Below are 26070 nucleotides of genomic sequence, written 5' to 3'. Positions count from 1 at the left end.
AAGTCTGCCTTGTGAGAATGTCTCCTAACACTACTAGATCCTGGCACCCAGCACCCAGTGTACACAGCAGCAGGGAGGCAGGCCTGAGCTGAGAGGAAGTCACATATAAGGAGACATGGAGGCTGGCATGTGGATGAGGAGGAGGGAGAATAAAGGAAGTGACTGTCCCTGTGCAGTGCTGAGGGAGGAGGAATGTGCTCGGTGCCAGTGTAACTCCAGCCTCCAGCCAGGGACATGGCTTCTATGGCGGCGGCTATAGCCGCAGCCCGGATCTCCGTGTCAGGGAACCGGCCCCTGGACGAGAAGGAGAGGAACCGCTTCGCCTATTTCTCCTCCCTGAACTCCATGGCCAAGAAGATCATGCAGGACAAGGAGCGGGTGCGGGAGCGCTATGGTGCCCAGTGGGAGAAGATGCAGCCCAAGGAGCAGGAGGAAGCCATAGACAAGAGCCTGGTGGACCCGGAGCTGCAGAAGAGATATGCCATGCACAGGGGCAGCAGCCCCGCAGACACAGTGCCCTGCTACCCGGTGCTCAAACCTCACACCGGCCAGAAGGAGGTGCACTTCGGGGAGGAGGTGAGTACAGGGCCAGGCTGGTGGGCATCACAACTGAGACCTGTCTTACTACAGCTCGCATGCGTTGTTCTCTGTTATCAGCCACTACTGGGAATATATATTCAGGTCCTTTACCTTGTAGAAGTGGGGTCCTCTGGGCTGGTATCCCTTTAAATGTTCACTTACTGTATATAGTTATTATGTTCTAGCTGAATCATGAGGGTATTTAATAATTCATATGGATTAGATTTGTTTTGTTGTTTGTCATCCCTCATCTGCTGGAAATATCACATATTACTGGCAGGGATCTGGTTAAAGGGATGGGACAGCAGACGACTGTCCCACAAGCCTTATGTCACAGAGCTGGACTGGGACTGGAGATGTCTACAGGTTCTGGTCATAATCAAAATAATGTGGAATATTTACATGGAAGTGTCCAGCCCTGCACTGGTGGCCATGACACTGATCATCATTTCAGAATTTTGGCAGGAGCTTAGATCCTTTTCTGGCATTTGTTGCCTGTGACGGGCAGTATATGATGTGCTGGGCTATTGACCCTATAACTATAGAGGGCTGTGGTATCTGGGATCTGTTAATAAACTGACCTGTCATACCCTTCTTGGTTTGTTAAACACAATGTTGTAAATATTTTGCATCTGTTTTAGTAATAATCATCATCCATTATAAACATGTTCTTTCAGTGTGACATACAGCGGGCACACGGGTCCATGCAGCTGCCTAGCAACACTGGGAACTGCGTGTCCCTGTACAGATCAGCATGGTCACCATTATTAGCCATGGCTGAAGTTGTATATTAATATCCCCAGTATTTGCTTTTTTTCTTTTAAATTATTTTAATTTTACTACGTTACAATGATACAGGCAACCACTGACAACAGGTTGTCTTCAGATCCTATTTAGTCTTATGGCAATTTGCAGATAAAAATCACAGGGTGAACCCACCCGCCCCAGTCTGCTATCATGTACTGTGCACTGAACTAAGAAGTGGTAGCAACCTGCCACATTCGACAGGGGTACTTTGTTCTGATTGGGTTTGGGCAGCATACTGACATGTACAAGTAAGGTTTCCTTTAGCTATAAATGACTATAATTTCCGGAAGTAGTACAGTGTCGCAGAGATCATCAGATGGCCTAACACTGCAAGCAGACCTGCTGCCAGGCAGACATCTCCCCTGCTCCAGAAGTAGTATCACCAGAAGATTAATGGCAGTCCATGTAACACAGGAGCATCTTTAGTCCAGTGCTTTACTAATCACTGGCCTCATTGGCAATTTCATATAGTATGTGATGAGAAATCTCTTTTAGGCCAGAGGCACATGTGACAGAATCACAGCAGAATATCTCCAGCAGACATTCTGTAACATTTGTGTGTACCACAAAATACTTCAATTAGGATTGGTCAGTGGACTCCTCACCATATGTGTTATGCTAAAGGAGGAGCTTGGAAGCATACAGACAGGAGGAACCAAAGATGGGACAGATGCAGTCCTACACGCGACACACAGCTTTAAAAACCTGTTCTAGTGCAAGCCTTATAGGATGATACTGAGATGAAAAAGGTTTTATAACTATAATAAACTATAACATGGAGCTATAAAGTTTGTTTGTTGTAGGAAGCCCTTTTAGATGGGTCCCTTGAAGTGTATTTAACAAATGAGATTTCCAAGAGGAGATTTTTTTAAATGAGGATATGCTCATATTATGAAACAAAGATGTCTTGCAGTGACTTAATCTTCTGTCTCCATTGAAAACGTTTGCCATGCTAAGCATGAGCTGAGCATGCATGTATATGAGAAAGTCTGGTGGAAAAGCCGGTGAACTGCTGTTGATGGGCATCTAAAGTATTACATAATCCCAGTTGGGATGTTCGTGACATGCCAAGTCTTCTAGTATGAGAGATGCTCTAATTTATTGAAAAGATCCCCCTTTTTAATTCAGACTAGAGTAGAGTATTATAACATTGGCTTTTATAAACAGACATCATCCCATTTAAGCTCAGTCTATTTATACAATGTCAGTGTGTTGCAGCATGAAATACTTTTCTAAATATAACAGAGTTGGAAAACTTAATGTAGACAAAAAAAAAGAACCATAAGGACGATTGTGTTTCCCCGTCCTAAGTAACATTTGTTACGACCAAATCCGGAATGTCTATGGGCTTCTTTTAATAATTGGCTTGATCTCCTTTAAGATATTGATTGTCAATAGAAACAACATGGAGGACAGGCACTACCAATGTAAAAAACTAATAAGTATGTCCACGCATCCCAAACAATTCAATATAGTAAACACAAGGACAGATGGATGCATACACTGGACTAGAGTAACAATACAAATTTTATTACAAAGCAATAGATTTGGAAAAAAAAGACACATATGAAGTTAAAAACATTGAAAAGGTACACCGTATAGAGAAGACACTGTAATGATCGACGAACATACCATGAATATACCACGTATGTTAGATGAATATTAGCATCCATGCTCGGCGAGTAGTATATAAAAGAAAGAACATACACTCACCAGCCACTTTATTAGGTACACCTGTCCAACTGCTCGTTAACACTTAATTTCTAATCAGCCAATCACATGGCGGCAACTCAGTGCATTTAGGCTTGTAGACATGGTCAAGACAATCTCCTGCAGTTCAAACCGAGCATCAGTATGGGGAAGAAAGGTGATTTGAGTGCCTTTGAACATGGCATGGTTGTTGGTGCCAGAAGGGCTGGTCTGAGTATTTCAGAAACTGCTGATCTACTGGGATTTTCACGCACAACCATCTCTAGGGTTTACAGAGAATGGTCCGAAAAAGAAAAACATCCAGTGAGCGGCAGTTCTGTGGGCGGAAATGCCTTGTTGATGCCAGAGGTCAGAGGAGAATGGGCAGACTGGTTCGAGCTGATAGAAAGGCAACAGTGACTCAAATCGCCAACCGTTACAACCAGGGTAGGCAGAAGAGCATCTCTGAATGCACAGTACGTCGAACTTTGAGGCAGATGGGCTACAGCAGCAGAAGACCACACCGGGTGCCACTCCTTTCAGCTAAGAACAGGAAACTGAGGCTACAATTTGCACAAGCTCATCGAAATTGGACAGTAGAAGATTGGAAAAACGTTGCCTGGTCTGATGAGTCTCGATTTCTGCTGCGACATTCGGATGGTAGGGTCAGAATTTGGCGTCAACAACATGAAAGCATGGATCCATCCTGCCTTGTATCAACGGTTCAGGCTGGTGGTTGTGGTGTCATGGTGTGGGGAATATTTTCTTGGCACTCTTTGGGCCACTTGGTACCAATTGAGCATTGTTGCAACGCCACAGCATACCTGACCACAATGTACCCAACATCTGATGGCTACTTTCAGCAGGATAATGCGCCATGTCATAAAGCTGGAATCATCTCAGACTGGTTTCTTGAACATGACAATGAGTTCACTGTACTCAAATGGCCTCCACAGTTACCAGATCTCAATCCAATAGAGCATCTTTGGGATGTGGTGGAACGGGAGATTTGCATCATGGATGTGCAGCCGACAAATCTGCGGCAACTGTGTGATGCCATCATGTCAATATGGACCAAAATCTCTGAGGAATGCTTCCAGCTCCTTGTTGAATCTATGCCACGAAGAATTGAGGCAGTTCGAAGGCAAAATGGGGTCCAACCCGTTACTAGCATGGTGTACCTAATAAAGTGGCCGGTGAGTGTATATTTGTATATGAATATGCAGAGATCCACGCCGATTATCCCAAAAACTAAATGAAAAAAGTAGTGAGACATAATATCAACCTGGAAAATCGTAAGAGAATAAGACCCTAAAGTAAAAGGTGCAACCAAAAATATATTTGAAATATATAAGGCATGAAGTCACTGCAGCAATGAGTGACATATAAAGACAATTTAAATGTGCACAAAAGTATATCATAAATAACAAAAGATAGTCAAAAGTGACTAAAGTGCCTGGATGAAAAAAGTGCAATGTACAAGGAATATAGACCTAAACCCTGCATATTATCCTAGCATAGATAAAAGACTGATAGGCGCGGCTCAATACGCAAAAACCCTATTAAAAATACCAAGAAGTTAGACAAAAGGGGGGGGACCCAAAACCAAAGTAAATCAACATAAATTATGAAAATAACAACATGACAATATATAAGCAGGCAATGTCCAGTTCAGTATGTAAATGACATGTACAATCGACGGAATGAAAGGGTGATTTGTACCAACCACCCAAGGGAGCAAACCACTAACAACGAGCAATGCTGGGCGGTCATACAAAGGAAAAGATGCTACGTAATTCAGAGACAATAGTGATGAGTGAAGACCAGGCAGTGGATGGTGGACGTCCAAGAACCCACCAGTCCAGGAGTCATTTAAGAGGAGAGAGTGAAATAAAGGTTCAAATGTCAGTTCATCAATGAGTCAACTCTCCATGAGTAAATGTCAATCCACTGGGCTTAATGATGAAAGGGAAGATGGATCCATGAGGAATTTGACAGGTATCATCGCCTCGGTAAGGTGATACAGTGGGTTTCTAGAAGAAAGATCAAATTCTTATTTCAGTCAAAATGTGTACTCAAAAGTAGCCTTGAAGAGGGGGTACATCAACGGACCTAAGGTAAATATGGGTATAAAATAGAAGGATCATACTATTCATATGAGGAGCAGCTCCTGAGGAGTGAACATGGCAAGATGCGCCAACCAAGAATGTGTGAAAGAGGGCATCAAGCAAAGGTAAGAGTATACTTAGCCTACAGACAAGTAAGAGGGAATAAGATATGCCCATGGTGTAAACCGTGAAGTGAAAAACTTACGTATTTCTATATCTATTGCTGTGTTATAAAATGTGTATTGTTACTCTAGTCCAGTGTACGCATCCATCTGTCCTTGTGTTTACGATATTAAGATATTGATTGTCCTTGCAGAGCTGCTGCTCTGTATAAAAAAGGGTAGAAAAAACTGCCCCCTCTCTACTGCCATCTGTTGGTGGCTACCAATTCTTCTTATTTTTTCTACAGTCATTTTTTTACTATAATGTTTACTAGAAACTAGTGTTAAGTATTGTACACATCTCACAGCACGGATTGGAAGATTATTCACCAAAGTTATTAATACTCATGTACATTTTAATAAGCTTGCTATAATCTACTTCAAATAATTTGATTGTAAAAATAAAGTAAATAAAAAGCTACTCTTAGTGAATGGGCAATGTAAATTTTTTTGAAATATCCAAACATATGGAAAAACAAACTCAGAGATCCAAAACTACTGATTGACTGTCATTTGGGCAACTTTGCACTGCCATATTAAAGATTAGCTGTTCCTTAGAAAACTTGTAAACTCTCAGGAAGCAGTGTGTTTTTGAAGTCTGGGTTATTGCAGGAGAGCCATCTGCCTTGGTAATTGGAAAGACTTTACGAACATCCAGATACTTTATTTAACAACTTTAGCTCTACCTTTTTTTAAATTTTCTTTTTAGTAGATGTGTTAGTACACACATATAACATTGGGCTTACTTGTAATAAAGACTTGTACAAACAAAATCAGGTGAACTTTTGGATCGAGGGGAAACACTGTTATGTTCTAGGAACAAGTATTGATGGAAATCTACCATCAAAATCAAGCATGATAAACCAATGACACTTACTCATAGATCCAGCGCTGTGACTTTGGTAATCATCTTATATTTGTTATCCATGGCCTTCTTCCTTCTAAAATCTACTTTTAAAATGCCTCTAGGGAGCAAAAAGGGCTCTGTGAGCATTACCATAGCCCCTCCATGCTGTCACTTCACAGGGTGTTACACTGCCTCCACCTCCGCCTAGTCAAAACGCACTTACACACTCACTGTACGCAGTAAGAGGAGGTGCACAGTGTAACAGCTTGTGAAGCCACAGCATGGAAAGGCTCTGGTAACATCCCACAGAGCCCTTCTAGCTCTATAGTATAATTTTAAAAGTTTATTTTAGAAGGAAGGAGGCAATGGATCACAAATAAGAGTGCCTGGGTCTATGAGTGAGTGTCTCTGTTTTATTATGCTTGATTTTGGTGGTAGATTTGCTTTGAGTAAATAAATGTTAACCCAGCATTACAATTTTAGTTATTTGTCTGCTAATTCTATAAAAAATGATTCTATCAAGTTTGTCTCACATTTAATTAGGAAAAAAGTAAAAAAAAAATTGACATGTAAAGTAGTTCCAGCCCCTGCCCCCCCAGTTCATAGCCTGCCAGCCCCTGACCTCAGTATATAGCCAGCAGCTTCTGCCTCCCAGTATATAGTCTGCCAGCCCCTGCACATTGTATATAGCAACTATAGCCGGAGGACCCGGAGACGGAGCACCCGAAGCAAGAAGAGGACCAGCGGGGGGCGTCGGAAAGCTGAGTACAGTGTTAAATTTTTTTTTAATATACTTGAGTATAAACCAAGTCACAGTTTTTCCAGCACAATTTTTGCTTATACTCAAAATAGATTTTTTTTCTTTTGCAAAAAAATAGAAGAAAACAGCAGTAGCTAAACTGAAATCCTACAATGTTTTCTTTTTTTTTTTACCAGTGTGAGGAGTTGGCCAAGTACATTGGTTTATGCTCTTGGCACCACAATAGAACAAACCGTTTCAAGAAACAATTTTTTGGTTGGCTAAGTGCTCTGTTGAAAAGCATTGTAAATAAAACCTGTATTTATGTGTTTCCGTCTGGATATATTTATAACTGCTTACATCAGCTCTATAATTTAGTTAGGGAATTTAGTTAGGGCATTTGTAAAATAAAAATTAAAAAAGACACACTCAAAAAATTATTTTTCAATAACTCAACTAAAATATTTACAGTCAGTAATGTTTATGAAGCAACTGGTGAATTATATTGGCTTAGAAATACATATGATTACAGGGGAAGTGATCATGAATGATCCTGAAAAAAACAACAAAAAGATTTTTATATAAAAAAGTTAAACTGCACAGCCATGTGTCACTTAAAATATAAACAATAAAAAAAAACATAATTGGTATCATTTGGAAGTAAAAGCCTTAACTATTAATATATCACTGTATTTCTCCCACGCAGCAATATACTCACTCAAAATAGCATATACCCACATCTTTCCGTACTCCCATATATGCTGAAACTAATGCTGTTGCAGGCAGTGGTCAGAAAGTGCAGACAGAGGTGCCCCCCAGCCATACATAAAAAATGTACATCTGGACAACACCTTTAAAAAAAAAAAATAGATAAATATGTCTGTAACCTGACTTCTTTTTTAAAGGGAACCAGGAACCAGGTTTCTTACCACTAAACTTCATTATCAAATAGGTTAAGAAATTTCAATTCTGTACGTTGCTTCTAATAGAAGGGATGAAAATAAATAGGGATAGATTAGATATAATGTTAAATTAAAATAAAGCCCTTTTAATTGTGATGCGTTGTTTCAATATGAGCAAAAGCCCACTGCATATTATATTTTTTAGGAAATAATAAAAGCCACATTTTATCCTGCCACTTTTCCCTCTTTATCCTATTTTCCCAATAATTTGAAGATGGGGGTGACTCACCTTTCTAATCTCATGAAACACATTCTTATTTCTGTTTGCACCGACATTCAAAGCCTACATCTGGGTTCACAGTACTCTTCACATCAGGAAATTGTCTGCTGAGCTATTCTTACTGCCAAAAGACCTGACGGAGTTAAATATCTTCTGATGGCTGTTTGAAGATGGATCTATCATTGATGTCATGCTTCTTATAAATATGGCACTAGTGTGAACAGATTTTAAAAGTTATGAACTAGCATTATTGGCAGACTATTTACATACCGGTACTATGATTTTTTTTTTTTTAGGATATTACTTGGCAAGATGAACATTCGGCACCATTTTCCTGGGAAACTAGAGTAAGTGTTTTGTGAGATATGAATGTCTATATAATCTACTTGTCCTCTGCTACTAATACAATGATCTGGTAACTTAAAGGGAACCTGTCACCAGAGTGCTAACTTTCACCAGGGACATGTTACCTTAGACATTCTAAAGTACATAAAGATATAAAAACTCACAGTAATTTGGTTAGAGAAATAATTGAGGGTAAAGTTTACCTGGCTCCAGTATCTTCAGCAGGATCGGGGGTGGGGGGAGGGGCTGTGCGCCTCGCTTCTCACTGCGCATGCATCTGTTTAATATGCTTTGTTGCTAGGAAGTGAAGAACTGCACAAAAACTCCATAGTGGTAGAGAGCCAGGTAAACTTTACTCTCGATTATTTCTCCAATCAAATATTTAAATTAATTTAAATAAAATGGCAAATTTTGTATGTAATCTTGTTTCATAATGATTTTATGAATAATAATTTTTAAACAAATGGCATCTGATTCCAATTTAAAAATAGAACAATACCCATATTATGTCACACACCCTTTTCTTTCCAGAGATTTGACATGTATTCTGTTCCGAATCTACTTGTCAAAGATCTCCGCAAGGAAAAATGTGGGTGGCTTCTGTCTGCCGTAAAACCGTTCTCACTGCACTCTGCCCTTATTTGCCATGTTCCCTGCCTTGAGTTTTCTTAAGAAGGAGCTAATTCTTAACATATATTTATATAGTAAACTATCCTGGCAGCTTGCATTATAAGGAGTGATTGGAAGCAGCTTCATAGCATTGACTAGAAGTAAAAGCCAGCTGTGAAATTGTTTCATTAATAGAATGGTCTGGGCTGTGCAAGATGCTTGGGGCAGCTGCTAAGGAGCAGTCTGATCTTCAAATAGAGGGGCACAGAAAGTTGTGCGGTATAACAGACTGGGATGAGGAGGATTGAAGCTGAACATGGGGCCCCTTTTTATCTCCTATTATTTGAAGGGGATGTCTACACACACAGAGCTACAAAGACAAACCTTTTCTGCTAGTTATAGAGAGCAACTTTGATATGCCTCTCTTTCCCCTTAGGCGCAGGGTTGCTAGCAGTGAGATGGATACGCAACTGGCTACAGAGCTTGCGTACCCGGCTCACTGCTGGGCGATGTGGCGCATGCGCAGATAGCAGTAGACACTTGCCGGCTACCTCCACTGCTATCTACGAGAAGAAGAAGCAGAGGCGGGGCAAGCAGTGACTGGGAGGAGGGAAAAGGCAGGGTAAAGGAAGAGGAGTGTCCTACAGAGATGGGGCGGGACTGGGCTCTGATAAATATTCCCCTAAGGGACACAGCTGACAGGGAGGCAGGTGAACTATAATATAAGTTATAATTTGATCCACAAAGGACAGAATTTTTATAAAACCAGTGGGGATATTCTATTCATTGTCTGTGGGGACATGGGGAGGCTAAAGAAGGGTGCCTGGTAATAGGTTCACTTTAAGTATTAAGTGACAAGGCTAGAAGGTGGTAGTGTCCCGGTTCAGTTGGGATTTATATGGATAACTTGGAATGTTGGTAAAATTTCCGACATTTAGTGCCAGGTTTGGACCGACAAAGGATGGTCTTAAATGTAGTATTCTAAAAAACACCACAACTGCTCACTTGTAGTGTGTGATATTGCAGTGATATTACTGTAAAGCAAACATTTATTATAGGGCCAAATTTGGCAGTGGCACATAGACTACATAGAGTACTGACAATCAAAGTGCATGTAGGGAACTCCCACGGTGCAAGAACAGTGACAATGCTACCTACTGGTAATGTGACTTATCACATTCTTCCGATCCATTTATTAACCTAAACTTGGGGTTCCGTTAAGAAAATGAGCACTGCCCACACATTGTGAGAGTCAGCCCTAAATTTAAGTAATAGGCAAAGTTCTCCAGCATGGCAAGAGCAACTGATTTGAGGGGAAAAAGAATAAGTGGAGTAGTATTTTAAGCTGGGATCTAACACTACTATTATTGTAACCTCATAGTAAGGAACATATAGGTATGGAACATCCGTTTTTGTTTTAACTACAGCAGCAGGTGACCTTGTATGTGATTTTATAGCCATTTTATATCACATAAGGGTAGATAAGGCTCTGTTTACACTACATACAGCTGCAAGCATAATTGCAATGACTGGCTGTTGTGTATACATCTGTACACAGCCAGATATCAATCAGTGTAAGGCCGGGTTTAAGCTACGTCTTTTCATACTGCAGCCTTCACCTGAGCGACATATGCCCTTAGTGGAGGCAATAGAAGGCTATGAGGAATGGATGCGGCATATTGCATCTCCCCCCACAGACCCGCCAAGCACATACGTCGCTCAGCAGGAGGGAGGACCCGTTGATGTCACTGTCCATATTAGGACAGTGACATCACTGGGGGAACACACACTGTTCATCAGTAGCAGACAATCAGCAGCTGCCGGGGGGAGGGGGGTTCCGGGCAACTTATCCCACTGTATAGGCATACAGTTGAAATTTTCCTGACGTGTCCTTACAACAAATGGCAAAAAAAAAAAATGAGGTGTGAACCCAGCCTAAGGAGAGTCCAATGTATTTATTCATTACTTCAGCTAGGGAAGTGGCTCAAACTTGTTTGTACTATTTTCATTCCTGTGGTTCCTGTGGTAGTCCTGTGATTGTAATAAATTCTGAGACAGTGAGTTGGGAACCAATGTATGATTAGACCAGTTTGCCTTGAGAGATTCATTCAGTTTTCAACCTTCATCCCCATTATGGGACCTGGATGTCGTCATAAGTCCACTACTTCTCTGTGTAGTCTTGGTTCTGGCGACTACTGTCTAAGTTGGTTCCTTAGACATCAGTGCAAATCACCAGAAGGTCAGACAGAGGATAGCCACAGACAGGCCATGGTTAAGGCAGGCAGGGGTCAGTCAATTAAAAACAGGTCAAGACAGACAGATAAAGTTCAAGGTCAGATGAAGATGGGGTTGTCACCAGGAATCAGAATGCCAGAATCGCTGGGCAGAGACTGTGTTGTAGAACTAGAAAGCTGTCAGTCTGTGAAGCACAGGTACAATCAAGTAGTGGAAAGAACTTTACATAACACTACAGGATTAGTCAGGGAAACTTTGCCTTTGGTTGCACTGGCACATACCATCAGCATTACAGACATATAAGCTTCTTAAGGGTGTTTAAATTCAATTGCCTTAGTACTCTAATTTTGCTCCCTTTTGGTAACATGTAACTAGGAGTTTAAAAGGGGTCAATCTAGGAATGAGACTCCATTGGGAAAATAATGGTCCGTGCCTCACTCAACTGGATATAGTGGTAGCCACACTGGTTGTATTGCACTGCAGTCATTTACTGATACCAGAAAAGTATAGGACCAATGCTGGCTAGGTTGTTCCATTACCTCCAGCTCAGTAAATTATCTTAGCTTGGCCTGGATCTTTAAACTTTACATTTCTCTGGCTCTTGTCTTAGTTAATGTTAAGGTACAAAGAGACAGCATTTGGATTCCATTCTCTCTTCTATTTAAAATTCTTCAGGCTGCCAAACTAAGCAGCTTCCTCTGGTCACAAGAGGCCTTGCATGCTTCTGAAATAGTATACATTCCTACCAACTGAATAACATGTAAAAATAGACTTCTGAGCACTCTGCTTTCTAACTGAGAGGAACAAGAAATTTATTCTTCAATTTGTTTCAACTTCTCCTTCTCATCTCCTAAGTAGTTCAAAACTACAGTTTTGATCTTCTCTTTGCAACACAGGCCTATTGATGAAACTGGAGTCTAAATAAGTTAAGTGACAACAGTCATTGTTACTCAGTCTTTCCAGGTATATCTGAAATGGACACTTTAATAGCAGTTTTGATCTGTGTCCACTGTAACCTACACTGGTTTAACCCCTTCCTGATGCATGAAGTAGTAGTACTGCAGGGGTGGCAGTACTATTATGTCATGCATCTGGCACTGGCTCACATGCAGAGCTGCTACTAGAAGCAGTGGGTGTCAGCTCTAAGGGGATTTCCAACTGGATCAGAACCCCCCACGCTGCTTAACGGGGAAATCTGATCCATCCTGTGGCAGCCCTTGTAAGTCAGGCAGGGCCTGACTGTAACACACTGAGCATGCATCTGCATGCTCAATTAGTTACAATACACTGCACTGTATTAGTATTGCAGTGCAGTGCTTTGGGCTTAAACAATCGATCAGAGCATCGCTTGTTGAAGTCCAAGTTATAAAAAAAAAAATTTTTAAAACGTGGGAAAAAAAACGTAAAAAAGATTTTTATAATAAATTAAGTTTAAGTCCCTGAAACACCTCCCTTCCTTAGACATATAGGGGCAAATTTACTTACCCGGTCCATTCGCGTTCCAGCGGCGGCTTCTCCGCTCTGGATTCGGGTCCGGCCGGGATTTAATAAGGTAGTTCTTCCGCCGTCCACCAGGTGGCGCTGCTGCGCTGAAAGTAAACTCATCGCGCCGGAATGCACCGAGCTGGACCAGGTGAAGGTAAGCGGTCCTTATGCGACACATTTTCGGTTTTTAAATGCGGCGGTTTTTCCGAATACGTCGGGTTTTCGTTCGGCCACGCCCCCAGATTTCCGTCGCGCGCATGCCAGCGCCGATGCGCCACAATCCGATCGCGTGCGCCAAAATCCCGGGGCAATTTAAGTACAAGCGGCGCAAAACGGAAATATTCGGGTAACACGTCGGGAAAACGCGAATCGGGCCCTTAATAAATGACCCCCATAGAGTTTCACACACAAACACATAAAAATCCCACATATTTTGTATCACCGGATCTGTAACAATCTGTACAATAAATCTGAACCTTAATTGGACCCACTTGAATACCATAAAGAAAACCTGAAAAACTTGTCAAAAATGTTGATTTTTCATCAAATCCCTTCACAAAAAATGTTCTAAAAAGTTATGTAGCCAATAATGATACAATTGAATAGAACAACTCTTCTCGCAAAAAGTAATCCCTCAACCAGCACTGTCAACTGTAAAATACTTTTTTTTTTTTGGTGATACTAAAACAAATTAGATTTTCTCAATTTTTGTTTTTTATTCAGTAAAAGAGGGCAAGTGAAAATATGAACTATATAAATGAGGTATCACCGTAATTGTATTAACAATGAATAAATAACATATTATTTTCACAGTACGGTGAATAGCGCCAAAACATATGCTAAAAATCCATAACAAGAATTGATGATTTTCTGTTCTTCCAATTACTATTCCCAATTCCAATACTTTCCAATTGGTCTCTTTCTGGTCCCTCTTGACATTCAAAATGACTACTCAAGTACAATGACAAACTGGCAGTTGTGGGGGTCTGTAGATGTTAGGCAGTATCTCTATGCTGGCAGCATAGAAGGTGAGGGGAGCCTAAGAGCTCCTTGCCCGTCCATTCCTCTTGTCACCACATGTTTCTAGATAAATTTATGTCAGAACATTTGTGTTATAAACACGAGTTGCAATTTATTTGCAGTCACTCATATAAACATTTACAGTGGGTCTCTGGGGCTTCCTTATTTAAAATAGCTATTCTACTTAGCTGGTCTGGCCAAGATTAATATTCTTATTAAAAGCAACGTGAACCGAATCAAAAATACATTGAAAGAAATGGGATGTAGGAAAATTTGAAACAAACAGGTTTTTAGTATTGGCAGTAAATCTGTATCCTGAAGCAATGATGACCGTACCATGTTAAGTTGCAATTTCCTTAATAATGTCAACAATCTGCTTTAACAGGAATATCTGGCTTTGTAGTTTTATATAATTGTGCCTCGTCTCTCAAAGATTTACTTAGTAGGTTGTAATAGAATACTGCTTTAGGCTGCATTCACACTAACGCAAGGAGGACGTATATACGGCAGCGCTCTCCCCCTCCTCCTCTCCCCGCGCTACCGTGTGCCCGCCGTGCTACGGTATGGCGGGCAGCGGTAGTGTGAATCCAGGCTTATTACCAGTCTCCATTACTGCCCCTTTGCAGGACCAGTGTTGATTTTTTCTTTCTTTTCTTTTTTTAAATTTTGGCTGAGGGTTTTCCAAATTTATAATATTAAATTGGAGGGATGGAGGGTCCAACACCCCCACAGATCAGCCATTCTCAGCAGCTGATAAACAGAGAATAGAACTGGAAGCAGGCAGTTCTGTTCCCTTTGTAGAAGTTAAAACTGATCAACTCCTTTTAATGGGAGCTAAGATGCAGCCAAATGATGTGTAGCCAGCTAGGTTTTGAACACACACAAATCCTAGGTCGTTAATACTGTGAGCCCCTGTAAAACCCAATTGAAAAACAGTTTCTGTTTCTATTAGTGGAGAATGTCACAAACATTATTAGAAATGCCTGGCATTACTGTTCCTTTAAGGGTTCCTAAATTAGTTGTCCATTAGCCAAGGTAAGTGATTGCTAGCCAGCTACCTGCTGGTCTACAGTATATGTGAACTTGTGAATAAAAACATTGGCAAGTACAGTTTCAGCTGGGTAACTTCATAGGGAGTAAGGGACTGCAACATGAACACCCTTGCTATTTTAGGTAACAACATTTTAATATTTTTTTTTTTATTAGAGCCAGATGGAATTTAGTGTTGCCTCAGTGTCTAGTCAAGAACAAGCAAACGCCATTGCCCAGAATGAACCGAAGCAAACCCCCAAGTCTGCCAACCAAAGCAACCAAATTAAGACTCCCCTTGCAAATTCAGCTGCCAAGCCAACTCAGGGAATGAGGACCCCTAATTGTGATGGGTCAACACCAGTGAGAAAAGAAGAAGAATCAACCTTTTGGAAAATAAGCATGGAACGGTCTAGAGTTGAAGGTTCTCAGTCAGAATTTCAGTCTTTAACCCCCAGTCAAATAAAATCTTTAGAGAAGGGAGATAAACCACTTCCTAGCTACTGTAGACAAGATTCTTTCCAGAAGGAGAAGGAAGTTACAAAGCCGGAAAAACCTGAGAAGTCTCTTGTGTCTGAAAAGCCATCTGTAGTCACAAAGCAACCAAAGACAACCAATCCAAGTAGCGTTTCCTTAGCTTTGGAGACTCCTCGGCCAAGTCATTCATCTGTCAGCACTTTAGATGATGTCTTTCTTACAGAACAACCAGCAATAATTCCGCCAGTGATGGAACCCAGCAGGGAACCTGAAAACGAAGAGGCTCTTCAATCAGGACCTCAGCTGTTTTCACAGGTTAGTGTAGGATATCTATAAGATGGCAAGTACCATCATTTGGTCCATATGAATTGGAACCCACACCATAAATACAACGTGTATAAAGAAAAACCAGAGTGGTGTGTAACACGGTTCATATAATGCACTACATAACGTAGAAATCATTTTTTATTGTAAAGCATAATTATACAACGAAACACCATAAAAACATTTAAAAACACGTTTCCATCAACGTGTAAAATCAGGGTATGGTTCCGATACAACCAAAGTGTATGACCCCTCCACACTCTCCCTTTACAAAGTCAAGTGGCAAGTAGAAAATTTACATAGAGATAATCCCATGTTCAAATGCCAGTAGGAAATTCATGATTTAAATCCACATCAATACCAAGGCTCTAATGGCCCAAAATTTACAAAACACTGACACTGAGCAAAACATGATATAATGCATACTAACTTGCCAAAGAAAGTAGTGTGGGACTAAAAATGCCCCACGCGTATCGCCACAGAGGGAAGCCACCTCTGTGGCGATACGCGTGGGGCATTTTTAGTCCCACACTACTCTCTTTGGCAAGTTAGTATGCATTATATCATGTTTTGCTCAGTGTCAGTGTTTTGTAAATTTTGGGCCATTAGAGCCTTGGTATTGATGTGGATTTAAATCATGAATTTCCTACTGGCATTTGAACATGGGATTATCTCTATGTAAATTTTCTACTTGCCACTTGACTTTGTAAAGGGAGAGTGTGGAGGGGTCATACACTTTGGTTGTATCGGAACCATACCCTGATTTTACACGTTGATGGAAACGTGTTTTTAAATGTTTTTATGGTGTTTCGTTGTATAATTATGCTTTACAATAAAAATTGATTTCTACGTTATGTAGTGCATTATATGAACCGTGTTACACACCACTCTGGTTTTTCTTTATACAGGTTAGTGTAGGATGGATAAAATGTATTTATAGTATAAATATTTTACTTTATGTTGATCGAGTACTGTAAGTAAATTTACTTTATTCATCTGCTTGTAATCTACTAATGGAATGCACAAAGCAAATGAATAATATCATCTGTTCATTTCTATGTCACCATCTTCTGACAATACAGGGCAAAATGCAATATTGTGAGCATGGGTACATGATATTGACCCCTAGGGTTCATGCTGGAAATATTTTAGGTGGGGTAATATACACCTTTAGTTACATAAACATAAATAAATGTTTAAACTTCCCATCTGCATTATAGAGACAAGGGACAGTGCACTTTTCCCATTGGGTCCCGCGATTTGTCATAGTAAAAGCTGACCCCATCCGAGGCTAAGTGTGCATGAAATGTTCATTTTTTAGGAACTGCACATTATTTGATCACCACATTTGTGCTGTGCAAGATGCGGAACCATATGGTAGTATTATTTGTTCACTACGAAGTACTACATCACATTATTATGAAGACTTTATATGGTAGTATTATACTAGTGCTATTAAGTTCTTTTTTGACCTCTTTTTTTTTTTTTTTATATTAAGCCTTCATTTTAAAGGTCCATGTTTAAGGTGAGACCACTGTGTCAAAAAACACTACATAATGGTCATAGTATCATGGTTTATACGACTGAAAAAAGACACATGTCTATCAAGTTCAACCAAGGAAGGGAAGTGATAATAGCAGATCATATATTAATCAACTGGTGAATCATCACTTTGCTGCGATGACTTCCATGGAACTTGAAATCTAATTCCTCTAAGGTTTATTATCCTTGAGATAAATAGAATTGTCTGGGATAATTGGTAGACAAGTTGGCTGGAAGGAAATGACAATAATTGACAGATGTAGCTTTAAACACTGGAAACGTAATGATTGTAATCCCCTGCCAATAGCAATGTAGTATTGTTAGCCCTGCAGTAAATGAAATGTTGTGCATGTCCAAATATTCCTCTACTCTCAGTTTTAGGCTGCATTTACACGAACATGTGTTTTCCCCACCTGTATTTCTGCTCACCCCTCCCCTCTCCATAGAAAATAGTGCTGCACGGCCGTTCTTATGGCAAGCTTTTTTTTTTTTTTGTTGCGGCGATGGCATAGTATGGTGAGCACGCATTGCAGCTGAGCATCGTAGGCGTCTAAGGAGACGTAAACATCCCCAAAACTGTTAATGCGCCTTATTTATATTGTTTTTTTTCTTTTCCAGGGTGTAAGTGTATCTAAGTATCTAGTGTTATATTCCCCCCAAATTTCAACAATGAGAAAAACCTTTCTGTTAAAAAATATAATTGTTGTGAACTTAACAGGTTACGAGTTATTTTCTGAATTTATGCAATTTGAATTGCTTCTTTGTTGCTCTAGCGTAAGGCCACGGTTTTGGGTTTAGGGGTTGTCTACTTTCAAAAAATAATTCATATTGTTTGCTTCATCTCTGCTTGCTGTGTCATTCTATAGAAAGTTTCATTGTGTACTTAATGGATAAAATTGGTCCATGGTCATGTGATGTCACATTGCTGTACGGGTTGTAATTTTGCACAGCTCTTGGTGATATAATGAGTCTTGCACCTGTGTGACATCACATGACCAGGGATCAGTTTTATCCACAGGAACTAAACAAATTTAGAAAGTTATGTCTAGTTCAAGTCTTGTATTGGTCATAACTTCTTCATAAAGTCAGCTGTTTGGTGGGGGTGCATGGAGATTGAACCATAGCAATCACCATATCATTGTGCCAGCCGCATTGTGAGCTAGTGAAAGTTTGAACTCATGAACTCATGTAATAGACATCTTTTTTACATCCTATTTTTATAGCATTGTTTTCATAACAGTGTCAATGAATCCTATAATATGCCCAATTCTAACACAGTTCTGCTTTCCCTTCCAGATAAATACTAGCAGTGTACTTTTGAAGACAGGATTTGATTTCCTTGACAACTGGTAACAAGGCTCATCGCTGGTGTTGTAGCAGATGGATGACAGATGCTTATTGTTTTCTCTCTCACATGGTTTTGTTGTAGCCTGCAAACTCTTCTTTGATGGCTTTTTATAAAACCGTATCTGTTATTTTATATACTTTAGTGGTGCATTTGTTAGATGAAACTTAATGTTCTGTTTTGGTGAACTGTTTTTGAAAGGTGCCTATATTATGCTTGTATTCTGTTGCCTACAAGGTTCAAGAAAGTCTTTTTATTACACTAGTACTAATGACACTAAAACCAAAAATGCCTATGATGTATACTTTAAAGAGGACCTGTCACCCGGCACTAAGAGCTGCTCAATAAAGTAAGCAGCTCCTAGTGCTACAACAGACGCAGCATTATCAAAAACCTCCAATAACGCTTGCAGACACTGCCCCAATGAACACTAGAAACGCCGGACCGTACTGTCCTCCGGACCGCCCCCTCATAAATTTTTAGTGTACATCGCGGCTGTGTCTGCTAGCGTTATCGGAGGTTTGTGATAAAGATAGCAGTAAAACACTGCTCGGTCTGTTGCAGCACTAGGAGCTGTTTACTTTAGTAAGCAGCTCCTAGTGCCGTTTTTACAGGTGATAGGTCCTCTTTAAGCAAAGTTTCCATCGGATATTACTATTGTTTGACTGCTCCTTGTAGTTTTATTCAACTCGCATCACCATTTATGGCCAGAAAATATTCCTATATCTTAAAGATCACATCTTCTTTATTCAGGCAAGTGACCAAAAAATTGTGTGCATGTTTCCAGTCATTTTGGCAAAAGTTTAAATCTTCAAAAATGCTCTACTAGTAATTCAATTTCATCATATATTCCATGAAGCTTTACTATAGGTTTCATGTACAATTTGGTACCAAATACATTAAAAGAATCTAGTTGATTTGTACTACATCTCTTGTCTAATCTATATAAATTGGAGGATCTGAAGTCTAGGTCTCATGTATGCCACTAAATTTTAAGCCTAATCTAATTACAAAATTCTTTAGTTCTCATGTTTACGTGAGATAATTTTCATATACAGTAAGGGCTCTGTAACATATATATTTATCAATTTTAGAATATGTTGCACGGATGGAAAATCTGTGACAAAATTCCTCTTCTATGGAAATGAATGGGCAACCACCAAGTCCTTTCTGCATGAGCAGCTTTGTCAGCTTCTGGAAAATAGAAACAACATGTCCTATATTCCTGGTGGCGCTCAGAAAATCAGGGATGTTGATCAAAATCTGTATTAGAAAGCCTGACAGCAGATAATGAACCAGTATATTACACGGAATTTAGCATGAAATCCCACTGTGTAAACATATCACACAGGTGAAATTTTTGATGTAACTTTATGTTAAACACATCCTTTATGTGATGATAATTATGTGCTTCTGCTTAGGGATAAAACACATGACCACTCTCAGTCACGGCCTGGAAGTGTGTTGGCCGGATTTCATTGACTGAACATAGGACTCCAAACATCATAGTTGTATATGATGCAAGATCCGCCACAAAACCTGCAAACATCAGGGCGGTACTATTATCATGATTACAGTGTTGCGCTGTTCCGAGAGGAAGCAAGGACTCCTTGCATCATATATCATTATGATTATTGGAGTCCCATCCCACTATATTGCTCAGTTTGTGAAATTAGGCCAGTACACATTCTGGGGTAAGACCGAGCCTGGTTGTGTATTTACAGAGGTAAGTAGGAGGCCAACAGAGACTATGAAAAACAAGCTTTTACCGTATATACTCGTCTATAAGCCGAGTTTTTCAGCACAAAAAATCTGCTGAAAAACCCTACATCGGCTTATACACAAGTCAATAAAAAAAAGTAAACTTATATACTCACCCCCCGGCGGCCCTGATGCTCAGCGCGGCTTCCCGATGTCGACGCGGCTCCTCTTCTTTCTTCTTCTTTCTTCTTCTGTAACAGCCGTTATAGACGCGGCCATGCTATCTGCCAGCACGCGCATACTATGACCTCACCAGCAGCTGTATCATAGTGTGCGCCGGCCGGCAGATCGCTTGGATGTGTCTCTGCCGGCTGTTACAGAAGACCGAAGAAAGAAGAGGAGCCGCGGGGAAGACATCGGGGAGCCGCGCTGAGCATCGGGGCTGCCGGAGGGTGAGTATATAAGTTTATTGGGGTGGGCTGGCTGTATACTTCAGGGGGCAGGCTGGTTGTATACTACAGGGGCAGCCTGGCTGTATACTACATGGGGCTTGCTGGCTGTATACTACATGGGGGCTGGCTGGCTGTATACTTCAGGGGGCAGGCTGGCTATATACTATTGGGAGCTGCTTGGCTATATACTACTGGGGGCTTGCTGCCTTTATACTGGGAGGGGGCTGTGACCAACGCATTTCCCACCCTCGGCTTATATTTGAGTCAAGGTTTTCTCAGTTTTTGGTGGTAAAATTAGGGGCCTCGGCTTATACTCGGGTGGGCTTATACTCCAGTATATACTGTAATCTAGGGCTGCAGTTGCTACTAGTGCTCTAAGTGCCTTTCTTCACCCTGTGGTGCTGTATGCTCTCTGCATTGAATTACAGTCCTTCTGCTTCTAACAATGTTGTATAAACAGTTCTCTGCGGCTCCAACTTAGCTCTGACAGCTGGGAGTCCCTTTTACTACATTTATATATTGAAAAGTTTTCTGTTATTTAGCCGCCTCGCAGTTTTCTTAGCTGGTTTGGTATATACTGTATGTGTACACTATATAAAATACATGTATTTGTACCTTTGGGAGGTTCTTTTTGGGAGAATAGGTGTATTATGTAACGCATGCCCTTCAACAGGATCGTGTGTCTGCTGTCCATGGATTATTGCAACGTGACTGTGGTACTGAGGTTTGGCAAAGTTAACATAGAATTTAGTGTGATCCCATACTGCATCTCTGAAAAGAAATGACCCGCAGCCAACCTTTAAATAAAATACTGTGGACATTTGTTTGTACAATGTATCAGAGAGACTTTCTTGCCTAAAGGACAGAGTTTCAGGGTATCTAGCGCCATTTAGGGAACCCTTTACTACTTCAGTGAACAAATCTCATTGTGGACCAGATTTTATTGTGTCGTACTTGCTAAGGCTATTAATTCCTAATGAGGCATTATCAGTATGTATTTCTAATAAAAGCTCAGCAAAATTGTTTTATTTAAAAAAAACCAAATTCCTTTTGTTAAAATCTGGTTTTGAGAAGACATTGTTCCACGTTTACTAAAGTGTTTGTGCCAGTTTTCTGTCTGACTTTGCTCTGAAAAGAATGTGCCGTACCACAAAATTCTGCACCCTAATGGGTGTTCCGGTGCAGAGTCGAACTGTGCACCACATTTATCACTGCTTCTCGACAGAATTGTGTTGCACGCTGTGGGGCAGATTTACTTACCCGGTCCATTCGCGATCCAGCGGCGCGTTCTCTGCGGAGGATCCGGGTCCGGCCGGGATTCACTAAGGCAGTTCCTCCGACGTCCACCAGGTGTCGTTGCTGCGCTGAAGACCATCGGATTGCATCGGAGTTCATCGTCCTACCCTGGGTGCAGGTAAGCGCGTGTCGAGCGATACTTTTTAAAAATGCGGTGGTTTTTCTGAATCCGTCGGGTTTTTTTACGGCCACGCCCCCCCCCCCCCTGATTTCCATCCAAGGATGCCGGCACCGATGCGCCACAATCCGATCCCGTGCGCCGGGGCAATTCAGGAAAAATCAGCGCAAACCGGAAATATTCGGGTAACACGTCGGGAAACCGTGAATCGGGCCCTTAGTAAATGACCACCTGTATGTTAAAGGTGCACCAAAACAAAAATTGTTGGTACACACTTCCAGAGCAGTGCAGGGTGTGTCAGATTTATGATGACTGCACCAATTTTGATTAATCTTGCACATTCCACAGGCAAACTGCACTAGTTTTGATAACTGTGGGCCATTAGTTTTTTAAGTAGTTTTGAGTTGTCTTTAAGATCTATTAGCAAGTGAAAATCCCTTCAGAAACCTAACACATCTCTATATTTCATGGATCATCCACTGGTTTATGTCAGGACAGTTTAAAGCTTTATTTCTCATTGTCACTTAACATATTACTCATAATGTACCATGATTGGGACATTCTCTGGCCAATTTTGTCATCATTGGACCCTTATAACAAAAGGATGTTTCATATCCATTTTAAAGCTTTCACAAATTCTTACAAATTCTAACATTTTCATTTTAATAAATATACCGTAAGTATTTTCCTCTGTTCTATACTGTTACTTTATCTACTTTGCACTTTCAGTCCTTGTTATATTTTTTAATCCTACAAGAGTTTTATTTAATTCAGTATGTGACTACATTTTATATTGCATGTTACTTTTGAGTCTTCTTATTACAGTAGCCAGACTACAATTCAGATTACGTAAAGTTTATAATATCTTTTATATTTACTGGTTCTGATTTGTATCCTCACCAATGTTTGTTTTTTTTCTGGCAGACTGTATATAAATCTTAATACAATTTGGTCTCAGGTCTGTATCTGTTTACCTGATTAACAGGTAAACAGATACATGCACAATATATTCTGTCCCTATCCCTAGCATTATTAATAGCAGTGTGCTTGAGTACAGACATAATATATGAGATACTATGCTCATTTATTGCTGGAAGATGCACACTTTTTATATCTGTAAGCTATTTTATATTCTTTGTCTATGCAGGGACTTTAATATTTATCGGCTTATAACATATCAGCGAACCATTATTTTTTAGAGGGTTTATAGGCATTAGTGTTTTAATCTTACTCTATGTAAATATTTGCCTTAAATCAAGACAAATGTTTGGCAGCATTTAGTTTTGTATTTGCTACAATAATCATAATTTGTAATACTCTTTTACCTATACTAATACATAAATGTATCCAAGGTGGAAATGATGTATTAAACTTTATATACAATTAATGATGTAGAGTATTGTTTAGTGGCTCTAAGGAGGAAGATTTACACTTTTTGATTGTGTATTTATATGGGTGAGTCTGTGCTTTATGTAAATTGTGGCAGCAATCATGTGAAGATTCTTCTCTAATGTGGTCTAGTGTAATACAGTAGTAAGTAGTTTGGTAAATTGTGACACATGTTGCAAAACCTGGTTCTACATTACATGGTCCATGGTCCCAAATTACCTTCATGTACAACTAAGATGGCCTCAAATGACTGACATCGTCTAATGTGTCCAGACATGGAAGATATGTTGAACATCACTTTTGACTGTCAATATATATAATATATATGCTTGGTATGTCTATTAAACCTTCTATTTACTATGCATGAAGATTATTCTAGGACCATGTACCGTTATTAGGTTAGTAATAACGGTACAGTTACCACAGACAACGTTACACTCCTATTTGGAAACAAGATTCTTTCGAATTAGGAAGCTTTAGTAAACTCCTGCATATCTAATGATTAAACATAACCCATTCAAGAATTTTCATTCCTGCTGAATAAAATAATACATCTGTACTAATTTGTCACTGAAAGGTATTGCAAATCTCCAGAACCTGAAAAGATGTTACAAAGTATTTCCTATTAACAGAACTCCTTTGCTGCATCTGTTTTCTGTTACTGTGAGTTAGGGGCAGACAATGTACTCTCTGTGTGCTTATGTCTCCATGTTGTTTTGGTTTAAAATACATTTGTGGAATTCTTGACATATTTTATATTGTAAACAATATCGCGTTAATAAAGTCTGGAATATACAGAACTATCTTTGACTTATTCTTTATTTTCACAAAATCTTAAGATATGCAGATCAGAATTTTGAATACGTTAAAACTTAAGATGATATCTTAAGATATACAAGTGCATATAGAGAAAGGTGATTTGGGAGTTGGAAAGTTTCAACAAACTTTGCAGAAATAAATTGTGTAAGTATCTTTGCAAGAAACCTACAATTTGTCTTTTTCATATTTATAAATCTGTCTATCAATTTATCTATTGTCACGGGTGCTCCCGTGACCCATATCATGGGTTGCGGGCTCACCCATGGCCCTTGCTCACCCGCAATCATGGCGCCCACGCCGCTTGCCTGTCCTCATTCCGCCGGCTGTGTGTGTGCGTCCCTGAATCCTAGGGTGCACACGCCGCCCCGCAAGCATTTAAAGGGCCAACGCTTCGCTGACTGGTCCTGGCCATTCCAGGATTTGTTTAAAAAGTGGCCTCTCCCAGCATTCCCTGCCAGATCTTCGTGCTCTATGCAGTTGAAAAAGCTTGTACCCTTGCCTAGTACCTGTTTGTTGTCTTTCCGTTGCGACCCCAGTTCTGTGTTTGTCTTTAATCCTGTTCTGCCTGCCTTGACCTGTTGCTGCATCCCGAGCTGCATCCCGTGCTGCCCGTCCTGAACTCCTGTCTGTCCCTGACTACGATTCTGGTTGACGTCTGTGTACCTTGCCTTGGCTGCCACCGTGGACAAAGTCACACCTGTGAAACGACCTAATGATAGCACGCCGCAGCAAGACCAACCCGGTTTGCGGCGGGCTCTGGTGAAAACCGGGTGCCACTTAGATTATGGTCCCAGGTGTCGTCTTAGGTCATTGTATGCGGTGGTCCAGTGGGTCCACTGCCCTTGGAGCCTGACAGTAAGATCTGGCCATGGGCCCCGCCAAGGTTCCGCTATCTAAACTGGCTTATCATACCACCATTGTGGTCCAGCAGTCCCAGCAGATTGCCATGTAAGGTGAACAGCTCAGACAAGTTACCGCCATGTTGCAGCCTTTGATCGCCACTCAGCAACAGCGTCAGATTCCTGCGGCTTCTCCAACTCCGGTTTACTTGCCTGCCACTGAATAATGATAATAATAATTCCTTTCTTTATATAGCACACACAGATTCCGCAGCGCTGCAAAGAGTCTGCCAAACCAGTCCCTGTCCCCAATGGGGCTCACAATCTAATCAACCTACCTGTATGTTTTGGAGTGTGGGAGGAAACTGACGCAAACACAAAGAGAACATAGAACATACAGATGTTGACCGTGGGACTTGAACCCAGGTTTCCAAGGGTGCAATGCTAACCATTAAGCCACCGTGATAGGTCTAGGCGGAAACTATCCAATCCTTAGAAGTATGATGGGGACCCTAAGTTGTGCAGGGGCTTTATCACCCAGTGCTCCCTGCACATTGAGCTTATGCCGTCACTGAACTGTCTAAGGTGGCATTCATCATCAGCCTCCTGTGCCGGAAGGCCCTGGCATGGCCTGCCCTCTCAGGGACAGAAAGGACCTGTTTACAACTGACATCGGCTCATTCTTTGCTGAGTTACGGTCTGTCTTTGAGGAACCTGCACAGGCGTCTTCAGCTGAGACTGCACTGCTGAACCTGCGTCAAGAGGACTCATCTGTTGGTGACCGCTTCAGTTACCTGCTGTGCCAGCTACAGAGGAACGAATGTAGGTGGACAGAGCTTGGCTGTCTTCTCAGGCACATTCCAAGCAATGTCAGGAGAACCTCTGCCAGCCCAGAACACTTCCTTCAGGCCTGTCCACTCCGTCCTCCGCATC

At 40.8% G+C, this 26070-nt stretch overlaps 1 protein-coding gene across 3 annotated transcripts; it reads left to right on the top strand.

The window, feature by feature from the left end:
- Window positions 1–157: 157 nt before the first annotated feature.
- Window positions 158–24279, top strand: C3H1orf198 (chromosome 3 C1orf198 homolog). 3 transcript variants are annotated; one of them, XM_072140871.1, is made up of 5 exons: window positions 158–576; window positions 8409–8459; window positions 15013–15627; window positions 17135–17161; window positions 18475–24279. In XM_072140871.1, exons 1-4 carry the CDS (start codon window positions 235–237, stop codon window positions 17144–17146), a joined length of 1020 nt encoding a protein of 339 aa, XP_071996972.1. In that variant the 5' UTR covers window positions 158–234; the 3' UTR covers window positions 17147–17161; window positions 18475–24279. The 3 variants fall into 3 exon arrangements, with proteins under 3 accessions (XP_071996972.1, XP_071996974.1, XP_071996971.1); XM_072140870.1 differs by lacking the exon at window positions 17135–17161 and having other exon boundaries at window positions 159–576; XM_072140873.1 differs by lacking the exons at window positions 8409–8459; window positions 17135–17161.
- Window positions 24280–26070: the final 1791 nt, after the last annotated feature.

The sequence above is a fragment of the Engystomops pustulosus genome, chromosome 3 (genome assembly GCF_040894005.1).
Source record: "Engystomops pustulosus chromosome 3, aEngPut4.maternal, whole genome shotgun sequence".
NCBI lineage: Eukaryota > Metazoa > Chordata > Amphibia > Anura > Leptodactylidae > Engystomops > Engystomops pustulosus.
The sequence above is the reverse complement of the archived record's forward strand: the minus strand, read 5'-3'. Positions and strand labels throughout refer to the sequence as shown.